The 14,120-nt window shown below is 41.2% G+C and overlaps 1 protein-coding gene across 1 annotated transcript in view; it reads left to right on the top strand.

Moving 5' to 3' along the window:
• The window catches only part of LOC136678836 (rabphilin-3A-like), a 41,401-nt gene extending 34,405 nt beyond the window's left edge, over positions 1–6,996 (top strand). Inside the window, 5 exon segments of the mRNA XM_066656991.1 lie at positions 485–633; positions 1,930–1,984; positions 1,986–2,012; positions 2,418–2,514; positions 5,824–6,996. Coding sequence (XP_066513088.1) covers positions 485–633; positions 1,930–1,984; positions 1,986–2,012; positions 2,418–2,514; positions 5,824–5,954 — 459 coding nt within the window. The 3' untranslated portion in view covers positions 5,955–6,996.
• Positions 6,997–14,120: the final 7,124 nt, after the last annotated feature.

Consider the following 14,120-nt stretch of genomic DNA (forward strand, 5'->3'; position numbering starts at 1 on the left):
ATGTGAGTGTGTGAGTGACTGGGTGAGTGTGTGAAACTGTCCACAGGTGTGAGTGTGTGAGTGACTGGGTGAGTGTGTTGAAACTGTCCACAGGTGTGAGTGTGTGAGTGACTGGGTGAGTGTGTGAAACTGTCCACAGATGTGAGTGTGTGAGTGACTGGGTGAGTGTGTGAAACTGTCCACAGATGTGAGTGTGTGAGTGACTGGGTGAGTGTGTGAAACTGTCCACAGGTGTGAGTGTGTGAGTGACTGGGTGAGTGTGTGAAACTGTCCACAGATGTGAGTGTGTGAGTGACTGGGTGAGTGTGTAAAACTGTCCACAGGTGTGAGTGTGTGAGTGGCCCGGCCCTAACTAATATTATTATATTAGTTATGATTCTATTTTCATTTAAAATGTATTCAGTTGGATGACCGCCTTCAGACTGATGTATCATATAAGTATGAAGAAGAAAGTAGCCCTTTGTTTGTGTGTGTGTGTGTACAGTCTTGTAAAGATGGAGCCGAGGTGGAAGAGAGAGGTCGAATATCTTTAATGTATAACAGTCAGCTGAGTCGTCTGATCGTGGGGGTGATACGCTGCGTCCACCTCGCCGCCATGGATGCTAACGGCTACTCCGACCCCTTCGTCAAACTGTGAGTTAATCTGAACAGCTTCGGCAGTGTATCAGTTTGGTTTTTATGTGTGTGTGTGTGTGTGTGTGTGTGTGAAATATAAGGTTGATTTAGCCACAGTTTTTTCTAGGGTGTATTCCATAATGCATACTATTTACATTGCTGGGCAGCCCGTAGCCTAATGGTTAGAGAAGACGGCGACTGAAAGGTCATTGGTTCAATCCCCATGATCAGCAAGAAAGTTGGGGATGGTGGGAGTGAAGGTCTCCCTCGGTCCATCAATCCATGGCTGAGGTGCCCCTGAGCAAAGCTCTAAACCCACAACTACTCCCTGGTGTGTACTGCTCCTCTTTTAAATGGGAGTTAATGGAGCAGGAATGTTTCTATGGTCAAATTGGTCCATTCTTCCTAAAATTCTAGCACAATTTTAATGTCAAATATACAAAATCAAACAAAAACAAAGTACACAAAGTCCCTCAATCGCTGGAGCCATGAACAGTGACCCTACACTCTCTGGAGAGATGGAGCACCATCCATTACCTGTGGGATGTGTTGCCGTGGTGTTTCTGATCCAGAACTAATCACCCAACGTCAGTACCTGACCTCACTAATGCCCTTGTGACTGCCATGAAATCCTCACTGCGATGTTCCAGCATCTAATGCCAGTCTTTCCCAGAAGAGCTCTAAGAAGGAGCAAAGCAAAACCAAAGGCACATCTACAGGAAGATTTGGAAAGGTAAACAGGAGAGCAAACCAGATGCTGTGTCTGAAATGGCTCCCCATTCACTATTCCCTACACCACTCACTATATAGTGCATTATTATAGGGAACAGAGTTCAGGAGGGTAGTGAATGATTTCATACACAGCCTCATGTGGGTTTTTAACAAACAATGGGTATCCATTAGTGTACATGGGTCATACACAACTTATTGCAGGGCATTGTGGGATTGTCTGATTGCACTGAGAATGGGTTTTCGTTGTTGTCTATGTTTTCGGACATTACTACAAAACGAAACAGCAAGAGACAAGGGCTAAACAGGGCTGGAAGTAACACTGAGAGCATAGGACTTTGGATGGATTGTGGGGTCATGGACTTTACCTTCCCTCTCCTTCCTCTTTGGTCCTAATCAGTCCTGGCTCTGTTCAATCAGCTGGACCTTGTTTAGGGGCTAAATAAGTGCTTTTACATGCAACAGTGTTGGGATGATGTTCCACTAACTGGAATAAGTATTAAGTGAGATGTAAAGGTGGGATGTTTCTGAAGCTACCAACAATGTTACTGATTTTTTTACCATATTTCCTGTGCATGGTTACAGAGTCCTGAAGCCAGATATGGGGAAGAAAGCTAAGAACAAAACCCAGATTAAGATAGAAGACCCTGAACCCTGAGTTTAATGAAGTAAGAGCTGACAGAGAGGCTCATCATAGCCAAAGCAAAACACCCTCCAGATCTGCATTTACTCTTCTTTTATTATTATAATGCCTCTCTCTGTCTCTCTCTCTCTCTCTCTCCTCTCTCTCTCTCTCTCTCTCTCTGTCTCTCTGTCTCTCTCTCTGTCTCTCTCTGTCTCTCTCTCTGTCTCTCTCTCTCTCTCTCTGTCTCTCTCTCTCTCTCTCTCGTCTCTCTCTCTCTCTCTGTCTCTCTCGCTCTCTCTCTCTCTCTCTCTCTCTCTCTCTCTCATCTCTCTCTCTCTCTCTCTCTCTCTCTCTCTCTCTGTCTCACCAAAATCATGCTTTTAATAGATCTTTGTTTTTTTTCTGTAATTATTTTTGTCTGTGTTTTTTTTTTTTTTTTTTTTTGCAGGAGTTCAGTTATGAAATCAAACATGCAGAACTGGCAAAGAAGACCCTGGACATTTCAGTGTGGGATTATGATATTGGAAAATGCAATGATTATATAGGTACGGCATAAATATGTGTAATGAGTAGTGCTGGACTCCATATCACGATTAATTGTACATTTTGCCACAATTACAATTAATGAATGATTATGTTGTTGTTGTATTTGTGACCCTCACAGTTCAGTGACGAGGCCTGTGCTGTAAATATGCTCCAGTGTTAAAGCTGGGGTATTTTTTCTAATGTTGCCGGGAGCTTGTTCCTCTCTTGTTTCTCAAGTCGCTTGGTCGGCCTTGGCGTTTAGATTGCTTTCATGTGGCAGAATCACATGGCTACAGCTTGGTATTAGTGCATTCAATTGTGCACCCTATTGTGGAAATAACTTAAAGCCTGAACTCAAAAGGGGATGCTTTGGAGCAGCTGCCCATGACCCTCAGCATTAGGCTGTAAAGCAGTGGAATTCTCTGAATTGACATTGCTCCATGCAGTGTTCAACTTCCCACTTAATATTTGAACATCTCTAGCCAATGTTGCCCTGATCAATGCTCAAAAGTTTGTAGCTGTGTTTTCCTGCCTGCCTCCAAAAGTTACATAGTACCGTTTCTGCAGTGCTGAGCCTAGGGTAGCAACAACAGCCTTTATTCTCCTTATTTTATAGGTCAGTGGAACATCACATTGATTTTGAATCTGTAGTGATTGGAGTGGTGTTTGAAATTTAGAACGAATCATCCACCATCAGTACCTGACCTCACATGCTGTACTGGCTGCAATCAAATCCTCACAGCAGTGTTCTAACACCTCATGAATTTGAGGCCTGCAACACATTCCAAAAGAATTGGTATAGGAGCAACAAAAGACTGGGAAAGTTGAGAAATGCTCAAAAAACACCTGTTTGGAACATTCCACAGGTGAACAGGTGAATTGGAAACAGGTGAGTGTCATGATTGGGAATGAAGGGAGCATCCCCGAAGGGCTCAGTCGTTCACAAGCAAGGATGTGGTGAGATTTATGGCGTCAAAATAGATTCTAAAGTTCTGAGAACCAAAAAATTAGAACCCATAAGCAATAAATGTCATTTTATAATTGAAAAAACTCTGATTAATATTCAGAGTTATAAAAACAGGTTAGTAAACAGAATATTTCTGTATTTAATAGAGTATTTTGAGTTTAATATTCTTGAAGAATCTGTTGTAGGTTTCATTGCGCTTTTTCTCAGTCTCGCTTTCGCCTCCAGAAGTTTCTTGCTTTTGAATTTAGATGTTGGAGGGATGGGGGGGTTATCTAGATAGTCATTGGCTGCTGAAGTTAAGTCCCGCCCACCCAGTCAATTCTGCACACCCTGAAAGCGCGCCAATCTTACCCTGATTGGAAAATGACCGACCGGTAAACACAGGTAAGCCATATCAACTATTTTTAACGATTATGTCTTTTATTAATGCACAGTTCATCACAGAAGCTTAGAGTCATTTTCCAATCAGGGTTAGGATTTGCAGGATGGGCTGGGTGGGCGGGGCTTAACATCAGCAGCCAATGACTGTCTAGATCCCGCCCCACCCTCATCAAAAGTCAAAAGTGAGAAACTTCTGGAGGCGAAAGCGAGACTGAGAGAAGTGAGAAAAGGCGGAATGAAAATAAAAACGAAAAATAATAACGCAAAGACGATTATAAACAGAAATATTCTCATTACAAACCTATCTTTATAACTTTCAATATTAATGAGAGTTTTCCGATTACTGTCAGGGACTCGCGGAGGGCGGACTGACGGAGGCGGACGCACACGCTAAAACACAACAAATTTTTAATTAAACAAAACGGAACCATACAAAACGGACTACAAAAGAAAGGAAACATTATGACTGAAAAACAAATCAAGACGGAGGAAACGAAATGAAGAACAGCAGAGACAGACTAGACTTGGAAACGAAACAAAACGACGACATGGAAAACAATGACGGAGAATCAGCGGCGACAGACAGACTTGATAACATGACAGACTAGAAACAGTACAAGAACGAATGACCGACAAGAGGAAGTGAGGGAAGGGGACTTAAATACAAAATACAGACGAGACGCACCTGAGACAGATAACGAGGGGGCAGGGTAACAAATGAGACACAGACGAGGAGGTGGAACATAGGCAGGACTAGGGCAACAACAAACAGAGCCATGTGCTGAGAGAGCATATGGCCGGGAAAACAGACATGACAGGACGAGGGCGTGACAATTACAAAATGTAATTCATTGGTTATTCCATGTAATCCATGTAATATTGGATTGTGTTTTTTGGTTCTTAGAACTTTAGAACATATTTTGATGCCATAGAGATTCACCACTTTGTGAACACTGCATGAGCAAATCGTCCAACAGTTTAAGAACAACGTTCCTCAATGTACAATTGCAAGGAATTTAGGGATTTCATCATCTACAGTCCATAATATCATCAAAAGGTTAAGAGAATCTGCAGAAATCACTGCAAAGCCGAAAACCAACATTGAACGCACGTGACTTTTGATCCCTCAGGCGGCACTGCATTAAAAACCGACATCATTCTGTAACGGATATTACCACATGGGCTCTGGATTGTTACCTGCTTATTTCAGCAAGACAATGCCAAGCCACATTCTGCATGTGTTACATCATCATGCCTTCGTAGTAAAAGAGTGCGGGTACTAGACTGGCCTGCCTGCAGTCCACACCTGGCTCCCATTGAAAATGTGTGGCACATTATGAAGCGCAAAATACGACAACGGAGACTCCGGACTGTTGAGCAACTGAAGAATTTCACCTAAAGAGCTTCAACAATTAGTGTCCTCAGTTCCCAAACACTTATTGAGTGTTGTTAAAAGAAAAGGTGATGTAACACAGTGGTAAACATGCCCCTGTCCCAACTCTTTTGGAATGTGTTGCAGGCCTCAAATTTAAAATGAGTGAATATTTGCCAACGTGCTAACGTCATTGGAATTGGGGTTTTATAAAACATATTCTGGTTTGTTTAACACATTTGTTTACTACATAATTTCATGTGCTCCTTTAAAGTTTTAATGTCTTCCACATTCATTTACAACGTAAAAAATAATACAAAATAAAGAAAAACCATTGAATGAGAAGATGTGTCCAAACTTTTGACTGATGCTGTACATTCACAACATGTGGAAAATGGTCCAAAACAAAGGAAACCCTCCCTAAGTGGGAGTGTCCAAACATTTGACTGGTACTCTACATACTCACTCAGGTTTAGCAACTGCTCCCCAAGTGGCGCTATTCGTTTTACTTAATCAAAGACAGTATTCATCATTGTTAAAGGTAAAGTACTAACTGAAATTGAATGGGTGGCAGATGGCTAATGCTAATGTGTTTGTCCACATGTTTAGGGGGATGCCAGCTGGGCATCAGTGCCAAAGGGGAGCGTCTGAAGCACTGGTACGAGTGTCTGAAGAACAAAGACAAGAAGATCGAGCGCTGGCACACGCTTCTGAACGAGAACCACGTGTCCAGCGATTAAGGCTCGTGTGGCGAGTCTTTCTGCATGCCTTAGATGACGACCCTGATCCTAGTTCTCGGCCTTTTGTCATTTTTGTAACCCCACCTCCATCCGTCCATCACTCCCTCCCTCCACTAAACTCAAGTTTACATATTCTCTCATGTCTTTCATGGGCACTGCCAAGCGATGGCTTTTTTCCATCTAAAACAGCTGAACGAACATGTTGGGTTTAAAACACACAGAGTATTCAAAGAATAAACCCAAATTGTTCCCAACTCCCTATGTAGTGAACATGGTTCTATGCCCAAATAGTGCACTATATGTCAAACGAATCATTGTGTGCTTAGTCAGCATTCGTCAGGCACCATATTGAAGGCTATAATCTGATCTCTGATTGGCTATCGTTAACATTAAAGAAGCAATAAGTCACCACCAACAAGTAGCAATATTTACGTCGTAAAGTACAACTCCCATGAGTGTGTCACTGCCACACAGTTCCAGGGTCTCGGGATCCTGTGTGGGATCCTCTCCTTGGGTCACTGTCTGGAGTGTGGTGTGTTTTCCCTGTGTCTGTGTGGGTGTCCTCCGGGTACTCCGGTTTCCTCAATTAGTTCATGCATCAACATGTTGGTAGGTGGATTGGCTGGGTGGCACAGGTGTAAGTGTGTGAAATTGTCCACAGGTATGGGTGTGTGTGTGAAGCTGTCCTCGGGGGTGAGTGACCTGACATCAGAATCATAACGAACTGACTGAACTAGTTCATGCTTCATAGTGTGGTTTTCCCCATGTTGAGGCTGCTACTATAGCAGAACCTCTGATACATCCTGGCCACTGGGTGTCAGTATAGCAGATATTTCACAAAGTGAAGAAGAGTCACTGTGGGGAATGACTGATTGCTCCTTTAACATTTAGTGCACTGTTTGAGTGGAAGCCTTAATTCGTGACTTGTCTTGTTTACTACACCGTACATGGAGAAGTGAGGCTTCTGAGATTCACACAGTTAACTGATTTCTGTTGTCACTGTGACAGCAAAAGCTTGTATTTCCAAAGATATTTAAAGGAATAGAAAATAATATTCTATTTTTAATGAACATTTAGAACAAGTATTTTCAAAGGACAATTTTCTGTTAATAATTGTATTATTAACAGATAAAGGTGTCAATATATTAAAAATAACATGGTAAGGTTAAGAGACAACAGTGCCATTGTTTCCAATAAATATTGCAGTGTATTGTCCAAAGCTGCAGAAGGCAGGCAGCACTCTTCTTGGGTTAAAATAAAGGATGGTGAGTATTTGGAGAAGATATTTTTGTAGTTCTGTCAGGTTTGGGGCGGACTGACTGAGGCGGACGCATTTGCTGTAACACAGCTTTTATTTAAACAATAAATAACAAAACAGAGACAGACTAGTTTAACAGACAGAATACTTAAAAAAAGACTGAGACAGAGAGACAATACACGGAGAGAACTAAAACAAACCTAGACAAAGAGAACTAAACAGAGACCTAGACAGAAAGAGCTAAAGATGCTAAACTGAAACAGAGGCAAACAGAGCACGGAAAAGGAAACAGACGAAAGAGACACAAACTGACTTGAAAGGGGGAACAGACAAGACAAACAGACCATTGAAAGTGGAGAGAGGACCAACAAAGACAAAACGAGGAACGGGATCAAACAACAGAGAATGGAGAGAGCAAAACAACAACGGTGGAAATGACGGAGACAAACAGGAAGTGACACATGGGAGCTTAAATACATAACACAGACAAGGGACACCTGGAACAGATAACGAGGGGGCAGGATTACAAATGACACTGACGAGGAGGAGGAGGAACAAAGGCGGGACTAGGGTGGAGACAGGAACAGAAACAGACATGACAGGACAAGGGCGTGACATTCTCACAAATAATTAAATGGCAGAGATTTGTTTTTATTACTGAGAAATAAACCACTAAATCAAATCTGGAGATACAAGGCTTTGTTCCAACAGTGTCAATATGATCACAGTTGCTGTAGCATAGGAAGTTTTTTCCCTCGATTCCTTTCTATAGCTTTGATGGTGGATGTTGCTGAAGGCCCATCTTTGCATTATTGCACTCTTTTTTTCATGAAGTCACTGCTGAATGAAAACTGTTTACACTTGGACACTCCGCGTCGAATTTGTACGTCTCTGTTTACCGTTGTGGCAACACACCTGAGGCTTGATGCTGGCTTTCGCCTTTACATTCATTACTTAAAGGTGTGGTGTGTACAGTTTAGTGGGACCTAGTGGTGAAGTTGTAGATTGCAAACAAATGAATACCCCTCCCTCACCCTTCGCTTAACAAGCTGCCACTTCACTGTTAAAACTGAGAGGAAATCTCCAGACCTAGTGTTATGTTTGTTGTTTTTATGAATCCATTTCGGGTTAATGGACCTCCCCCACCCTCAATCTTACACACTGCACCTTTAAACGTGCAAGGCAGGTATGATGTATGCGTTGCCTGGCAGAGTCTCTTCCTTAAAATCCAGGTTCTGCAACGTTGTCATACACACAGTTCACACCTGTTCACTTGAGCCCTCAACTTATACACACCACAAAAGCCTGTAATCATGCTGTTTACAGACACACACACTCACACACACACAAACACACAAGTAATATATAGAGCACATGTGTCTGTTTCTTGTTAGTGATAGAATAGTAAAGAATTAAACTTGTGTCAGAAGCACACATCACACACACAAATCAGTTTCTTTAGGCACCTATACGAGTCATTGGCAAGACTCCTAACACTACGTCAGCCTATTACCGTAATGTGCTTAAAATATAAGTGTGGTTCTGATTAAAGCACCTGCTGGATGCTGTGAATGAATGTGAAGGTTAAAGCTGACTGAATTTTCAGTTAAAATCCAAAGTCTTGGCTGGAGTCTCAGAAAGATGTGTCCTCAGTGGGACAGTTCTCCAAAGAGAGACTTTAATTTCTACCAAGTTTGGTTAAAGTGAGATGAACTGGCCTCGCTCTCTTAAGTAGGAGGACCCACCATCTCCTTGTCCACCCAGCACAGTCCTAGCTAGTGTGGGCACCCATCAGCCGGAATAGCTCCTCTCCTGTCCTGTGGTGTGCTATTAGAAGCAGTTTGAAAAGAAGCAGTTGGTTGGCATTGTGTGTCTCAGAAGAACACGGCGTACACCCACTTCCCTCCCAGGGCTGGTGGCACTATGTGTCTGGGGGAGACTCACTGAAGGGTGGGATTGATGATGACTAATAATTGAGGAGACAGTTTAGCAAAAGCTTGATGGTAAAATAAATAAGAAACAAAGTAAACGGACAGTGACAGAGAAGACAAATCCAGAGTTCTCTCTGGAAAAATAACTAATCACACGTTTTAATGTCAGTTTGCAACGTTGACCCTTAAAAATTCCACTCAGTGTTTCTGACACAAATCTAATTCTGTAGATAAGAAAACAGGTCCCACCGGGAAAGCCCTGGGTTTACGCCGCCGGGACGGGTACTGCTGGTTAAATGGACGTGACTGAACATTGTTTACTGCAGCCACATGGTGTGGATCTTCAGGGTGTAACTGTTTACTGTCTGTGGATGTCCTGTACATATCTAAAAGAGTTTCTAAGATTCTGAGAATGTGTTTCTTCAGCTCTTCACAAAGCTTTGCTGCTAGAATTGAGTTCGGCATTTTCTATCATCGCCACTTTTCTACTCAGTGCACACTTTCACACTGTGTGTCTTTGTGCTCTTTCTCATCTCTGTATTGTGCACAACTCTACATTTGATTTATGAATTTATTTTTGGAAAAGAATGGTTTATAATTAATTATTGGTTGAGAATGGAGTTGTGATATTTTAAGAATTATGTCAATATTATTACGAGAGAAATGTGGTAAAAGTAAGCAGTAAATTTATGAGAATACGTTCTGAATATTCCCCTCGTAATTTTACAGTATTTTCCAAAAATTACAGCTTTTTCTTGTAACATTGACTTTATTATCGAAATATTATGAGTATTTTTCTCTTGCTCAGTCTATAGTCTGACATTATTCTCCAAAATCTATTACAACTATATTCTCAAAAAGGTACGGAATACTATATATTTATTTTTTAAAACAGCAGTGTCCTCACATTTGCATGTAAAGCGTGATGGGCCCCTCCTAGGTTTCAGTGTCTTGACTGTTGTCCACTAGGGGGAGATTTTTCATTTCCACAGCGCCTCTTGCACAGTAGCTCCTCTTTCGGAGTAACGACCTCCTCCTCCTCTATGTCTCTAGACCCGTCCGTCCGACGCTTGGCCTTTACCCTGTAGTTACAGCCCAGACACCTGTGAATACTAAAGGAAAGCACACAGTACACAATGGAATGACCTCGGAATTTGTACTTACTCTTTGCAAGTTTTCACGACAAAAAAAAACAAAAAAAAAACGAGAAAAACAAAAACAAAAACTATGCATGTGTTTCCATCATTTTTCCTGAATCCTCTGTTTCCAATCGGCCTTTAATGTAAAGTCTCTGAAGTTGTCTGTGAAATAGATGGGTTAAAATTAAGGAGAAGTTACAGCTGGACTCATTGCTTTGTATCAAACACTGTCACTTTCTCAACGATAATGTCTTGTTCGTTTTTTTTTTAACAGAATTCAGATGCTTGCTGCCCTTAAATATCTGTTAAAATTTCACATTTGACGGTAGAAATAGAAATCCTCCAGAATGACTTCTGGTTCCATTGACATCCATTGTAAACTAAAAATCACTCCTTTGGAGAGGTGAGGGTTTGATGCGACAGAGACGATGCACTTGACCATCATTTAAAACTACGGTCATCAGCCGAATCCAATCACAGCATGAGTCTTTCCATAGGACACCTTTTTTTGAGAGCTAAATATGAGAATGCAAATCCCCAAAAAGCAGACAAACAAGCAAACGAATAAACAAATCTAAAGTAACGCCTAGCACTGGACTGCACTCGCACAGTTGTAGTAGTTCTTCTGTTTATAGCAGGGTCTGGAGTTTACAGTGAATTCTCAAATGCATTACAGACACTGTTTATGTACTGACTGATTGATTGACTGTCAGATTGATTTATTTATTGATTGTCAGAAAAGAGTGACGGGTTGTTGCTCCATCCTGCTGAGTATTCTCCGTGTTAGTGCACCTCTCTCGGAATGAACTTGTAAATGATCAGATATGGATGTGTAAATATCTCGTGCATGTGTTTTGGGGAGAGTAAAGAATCTCGTACACTGAGCGTGTCAAACATTTGGGACACCTTCCTTTGTTTGTGTTGAACTGAACTCGGTCATGAATCTACAAGACTTAGTTATCAATGGTTTGGCCTTTAACACTTTACCTGAGGGGTCACAAATAGTTATTAATTAATCACTAACATCATCGATTGTTCATTAATTTGACGGCACACTTACATAACAGGTATTAAGTAATTGCGTACTTAGGTATTTAAATACATAGTATTTAATGCTAATAATAGTATACATTAGTTGCTGATTGATTTTCAAACGTATATCTAAGTTTATTATTAGTTTATATTAGATCATTATTCGTTCAGTCATTGTCTGTAAGCTCTTATCCCATTTAGAGTTGCGGTGCGGTGAGTCCGGAGCCTACCCGAAATTATTGGGAGCAAGGCAGGGACTCACCCTGGAGGGGGCGCCAGGTATTAGATCCTCCTGGGGCACCCCCTAGTGTAATTAAAATGTACAGCAGTGTACTGAAATGAATGGGGAGGGAGAAAGACTGCTTTGCTTTAACTCAACGATATTCTTACACTGCTAATGAACTGAGAAGCTTATTCTGCTGTCTCTGTCTGTCTTTGGGCCTTATTTAATCAGCCATAATTAGCTTAATTATTAGCAATAACTAAGGTTAATAAGTAAGTAATATGTAAATAAAAATAATCATGGAGATGATAAATTACCTATTATTTATAACTCACTAAGAGAGAGAAATCAGCTGCTTGTTTCCACTCTTGGAATCATTCCTGGGTGCTCCTTCATGGGGCAGCAGTGGCCTTGTGGTTAGTGAACTGCGCCTGTAACCGAAAGGTGGTTGGCTCGATCCCCAGAGTCGGCATGTCATTACTGAAGTGCCCTTGAGCAAGGCACCTAACCCCCAACTGCTCCCTGGGTGCCTAGTGTTCACTAGTGTGTGTAAAATGTGTGTTTCACTGCACGGATTGGGTTAAATGCGGACAACAAGGTCCTCTGTGTGCGAGCACAGTAGCCAATAAAGTGGTTCTAATACATGGGCTTTTGACGATCTCCATTTTAATGAAAGAATAAAATGTCTGCCCTAAAAGCATAGCACTCTCCACAAACTGATTACAGGCCTTCAGACACTAAAGCAGCTGTTTTGTACCAGTTAGTACTGGTCACCCAGCGAGACATGCTAGTTTTAATGCTAACCAGTGAACTAGCATCCAACACGTAACACACCCTGGCCTAGTTTTTCACTGTTGTGCATAATTTGAACTCTTTTCACAACAATTTGTCATTCTCCAGGAAAGTTACTGTTTTGGCATTGACCTAATATCATTGAATCTCATATGAAAACACCCATCCGATGATTGCCCCACAGGGGACGCTATTTGTCGTATACTCTTGCTTGTAAACTGGCCCATAAGGGGCGATATTTCTCACATACACAGAATTAGGAACTTCTCCACAAGGGGCGCTATTCGTCACATACACAGAATTAAGAACTTCTCCACAAGGGACGCTATTTCTCACATACTCAAGGCTGGTTTACGCTTCAGCTAAGCAAAGTTTTTAACATTGTGATGTGGGCTTCACATGCAGAATTGAGCTTCGGAATCTTTAACATACTTTAGCGTAATGTGAGCGCGTGCTAGTGGTAACTATATGGATGATTAAAGTCAATGGACGATTTGAAGCAGGACAACACTAGTTGTATTACACCATATCTCTTCCGTTTGTACAGGTTGATTATTATTTGAGTCTTGTGTTCATGACTGTGGGATCTGGGAATACATACGATAAGTAGCTGTGGTTCTGGAGGTGTACACCATGTTTGTATTTGTAACCTTTTGCATGCTGTGCTTACCCGTATGTTTATGTGGATCTACACAGAAGTGTAAACCAGCCTTCTCTCCCAATTTGGAACTGCGCCACAAGGGGTGCTATTCTGTGTGTCTTTGTTTAAATACTTATGTCTCACTTCCTGACTTCCATATTCATGTGTCAATTGTCTTTTCCACATTTTCAGTCTGAACTGAGCAGAGTACAATAGGTTTAAAGGTATTACACGTCATAAATTGCACACTTCTGGGGGGAAAAAAGCAGGTTTCCTGAATGTTTTGCACGCTCAGCTTATTCCAACCTAATTTTGCATGTATTTTACTGGGGTCAGTTCACAGAGGACAATAAATGCTAATGAAAAGAACCGCTTGAAGACTCGTTCTTTCATTTCATTTCATTTTCCAACAGAACATTTCTCATGCACTTTTTTCTAAGCTGAGTTTCACAGGAAATCTATCGGATGAAAGCACCTATGAAGTGATGGAGCTACATCCGGGACAGCGAGCACATATCGGTCCACTGGCATAAAAAAGCTGACTGTAGCCCACTGCTGGTCCACCTTCGGAGCACTCAGATTACTGTCCTGTACAGGATATAACTCATTTATAATCTCCTCACACAGATTTAACATTCACAGAGACTTTTATTCTGGAAAACACACTAATACAAATATTACCAACAACTCTGAGAGATATAATAATGGGTATGAGCCTGATATAAAATGATTAAATGATAAAAATGTTGACACTGTGCTGATTAAAATGATTTACTAATCTTATTTTTAAAGAATAACAAAAAGCCCCCAATGAAGGGAAAAAAATGTAAATTGGACCGTGAATGGAAAAGTGCTAAAATGTGGCATTTTGTCTAAAATTCTGTTTAATCAGCAGCGGTCCGCTCAGAAAACGCTGTGTAAAACACTAGTGGACCTCCAACTTTGCCCTCAGTGGGACAACAGTGGTCCGCCATCTTCTTGCTCTCAGGGCTACTCATTAATATTAAAAAATAAACATCTTGGATGTTGGCACAAGTCCATACTGAACACAAGGCACTGTTCTGATACAGAATCATAAATGTTATAATTCTATAAAAGCTTGAGATATAGCAAAATAAAAAAAAAAATAATAATAAAAAAAAAAACGTGCA

This window comes from Hoplias malabaricus, chromosome Y (assembly GCF_029633855.1).
Source record: "Hoplias malabaricus isolate fHopMal1 chromosome Y, fHopMal1.hap1, whole genome shotgun sequence".
In the NCBI taxonomy this organism is placed as follows: domain Eukaryota; kingdom Metazoa; phylum Chordata; class Actinopteri; order Characiformes; family Erythrinidae; genus Hoplias; species Hoplias malabaricus.